The sequence below is a fragment of the Bactrocera latifrons genome, unplaced genomic scaffold (assembly GCF_001853355.1).
Source record: "Bactrocera latifrons isolate USDA-ARS-PBARC rearing strain unplaced genomic scaffold, ASM185335v1 scaffold_13, whole genome shotgun sequence".
NCBI lineage: Eukaryota > Metazoa > Arthropoda > Insecta > Diptera > Tephritidae > Bactrocera > Bactrocera latifrons.
The window spans coordinates 1,783,384-1,785,790 of NW_017534741.1; the positions used below are offsets into that span (position 1 = coordinate 1,783,384).

General features: G+C 36.8%; 1 protein-coding gene across 3 annotated transcripts in view; it reads right to left on the reverse strand.

Moving 5' to 3' along the window:
• The window catches only part of LOC108979002 (extensin), a 22,942-nt gene that overhangs the window by 17,739 nt on the left and 2,796 nt on the right, over positions 1 to 2,407 (reverse strand). Inside the window, exon 1 of one of the 3 annotated variants that reach the window (XM_018949550.1) lies at positions 228 to 349. The exons of the other annotated variants lie outside the window; for them this stretch is intronic. Coding sequence (XP_018805095.1) covers positions 228 to 342 — 115 coding nt within the window. The 5' untranslated portion in view covers positions 343 to 349. Of the gene's footprint in view, positions 1 to 227; positions 350 to 2,407 lie in introns of those variants that run through there. 3 annotated transcript variants of the gene reach the window in all.

Sequence of the window (2,407 nt, forward strand, 5' to 3'; positions counted from 1 at the left end):
AAAAAAAACACCCCCAGTGAATAGTTATAGCCAGCCCCGGATGAGGCTGTTGTTAACTCGGCTATAATCGCGTAAGCGGTGACTACGCCAATTAAGAATAAGAAGAAATTTTAAGAATAAAGTTTTAGTATTATAGTAATTACCAAATTTTAACAAATGTTATTATTATTTTTAATTATTTAATTATTTTTTTTTTTTTATATCATACTTTTATGCAGGTAGCTTACCCATTGTTCGTTGTATCACGACTGTACGTCGACGTTTTATACAAATTGCAARAAACATAAAGAAAAATACAAAAAATATCGAAATCGGAAGCCAAATAACACCGACCCAAACCATTTTGCACAGTATTTATGCGAATTAAGAAAGACACAACTTCTTGGTTGCGCGCGTCTGGTGTGGTGGCATCGCGAAAACAAGTGAGCTAACCATACTGATGTTACTCAACAGTTCAAAGTTATAAAAACATGGAATACACACACACACAYATATACGGGTAATGGACGATACTAGGGCTGCTCCCCAATAAACGCGATTTTTATGAAGAAAAAATTTTCTCATTTTTACGTTCACATGTTGATAAGGAATAATTCAAAACTTGATATGATTATTATTGCGAGGAAGTCTTCAAATATCCATATAATATTTCTCAATTAAGTTAAGCACAATTATAATAATTTAAAGCTTTTTCGAATATATCATACATAAATGATCAAAACCTTTTCTGTCAATTTGACATAAAATTCATTTTACTTGTTTTACGAAACTAACGGTATAAATAAGCAATATATTTCCAGTTACTTTTGGACACACTTCACCTTTATCAATTCCCCTTTTAGGGAATCCCATAGTGAGCGTTGAACTAGATATTGAATTATATGTAGATTTGTATTTTGAAAAAGCACTTTTTTGCTATYAATTTGTTGTGAAGCAATGAGGCAGACTTAAATTGTTTCCACCGCGAGGTTTACGCTTAGATAAGATAGGTAATAATTTGCCTATCCACGCCTTTATTCAATAAAAATTCAAAATTAAATTGGTATTACTTTTGTTTCTCTGGAACTTCCAATATGATAAAGTTGGGCGTTTATTTGCAATTTATGGGAGCTAGCTTCATCTATAAAGCAGATGCATGTCGTTTATTATGAAATAAATATAACTTTTACTTTTAAGGCAATATTTATTTCAAGTTCATATACTTTGGTGGCAGAACGAACGAGCACGTCGTCTTATTACAAAATACGTTCTACGTAACCGGAACGGACCCGGATTTTTGTCCGGCCAAGGACTGTCAACTCGGCAGAATTCAGACAATATAACAACAAAAACTTATTACAAATCATAAAGAGATTTTATCAACATAAGATTGAATCCCTAGACACTATGGAACAATGCTTGATAACAGTACGCTATGTTTATTGCGATCTCTGTCCAGTGAAACCAGAAAGAAAAAAGTATGATGGGAGATAGCTAACAGCATGGACTGTCTTAAATAGAGGAGGGAAAATCAAAACATTAACCCGTTTCAACAATATTTCGGTASCTTATACCACACACACAGGATAATCCATTTAAAATTTTCAACGACTTAAAGAAGGAATTGTTCAGTTCGGGACCGACGCCACTTTGGGTGGCAAGGTTTGAGCTAGTAGTCATCGAAATCATCTAACGGGGGGTACAGGAAACGTGCTGTTTCGACGGGGCTCATTCGGCATACAAAGGGGAGGTTGGGACCATGCCGAAACTCAATGCAGGTCATATATTTGGTGCTGAGAAACTCGAGCTCTTCCTCTACAATAAATAGTGCTGAATCTGTTAATGGCTTCACTGTGGAAGGCACGCCAGTACGAATTTAAAATTAGTTGCGTCTTGCGTATTGTTTTGTTGTCGACGTAATCAAGGAATGACATCTTCATGCTCTTAGGAGATGGCTCCGTTTCAAGGAGACGACCGCTAGTTATGCCTTAACCGGAGGCATGCCTCACTAGGCACTTAAAGGGGAGGCATCCTKTTATGGTACGGAGTGTGAAGTTCTGACAAGTCGGAGGCGTTTTCCTTACGTTTCATATATCCAGGCGATTATATCGATGTTGCGTAACTATTGAACGACCGACCGATTTCTGTGTGGTGGAAACAACGTTTCTTTGTCCTTTCCTCATACTGCCGGCAATCGACTTGAGGACTTAATAACGTCTTTGTACTTTGGCAATAATCGAGGTCGTTTGCGAATAAGTAAATGAGGAGCACATATCGTTATGTTTGCTGTTAACCTTCCTATACCCGCGCCAAATGTTTTAACACCTTTACCCGAGCACGGTGTGACAGACCGTGACTTTGAGTCATCTTACCTGGTTATTATACTCTCGCAACAAAGTTGCTAAGTATTATAGTTTTGTTCACATAA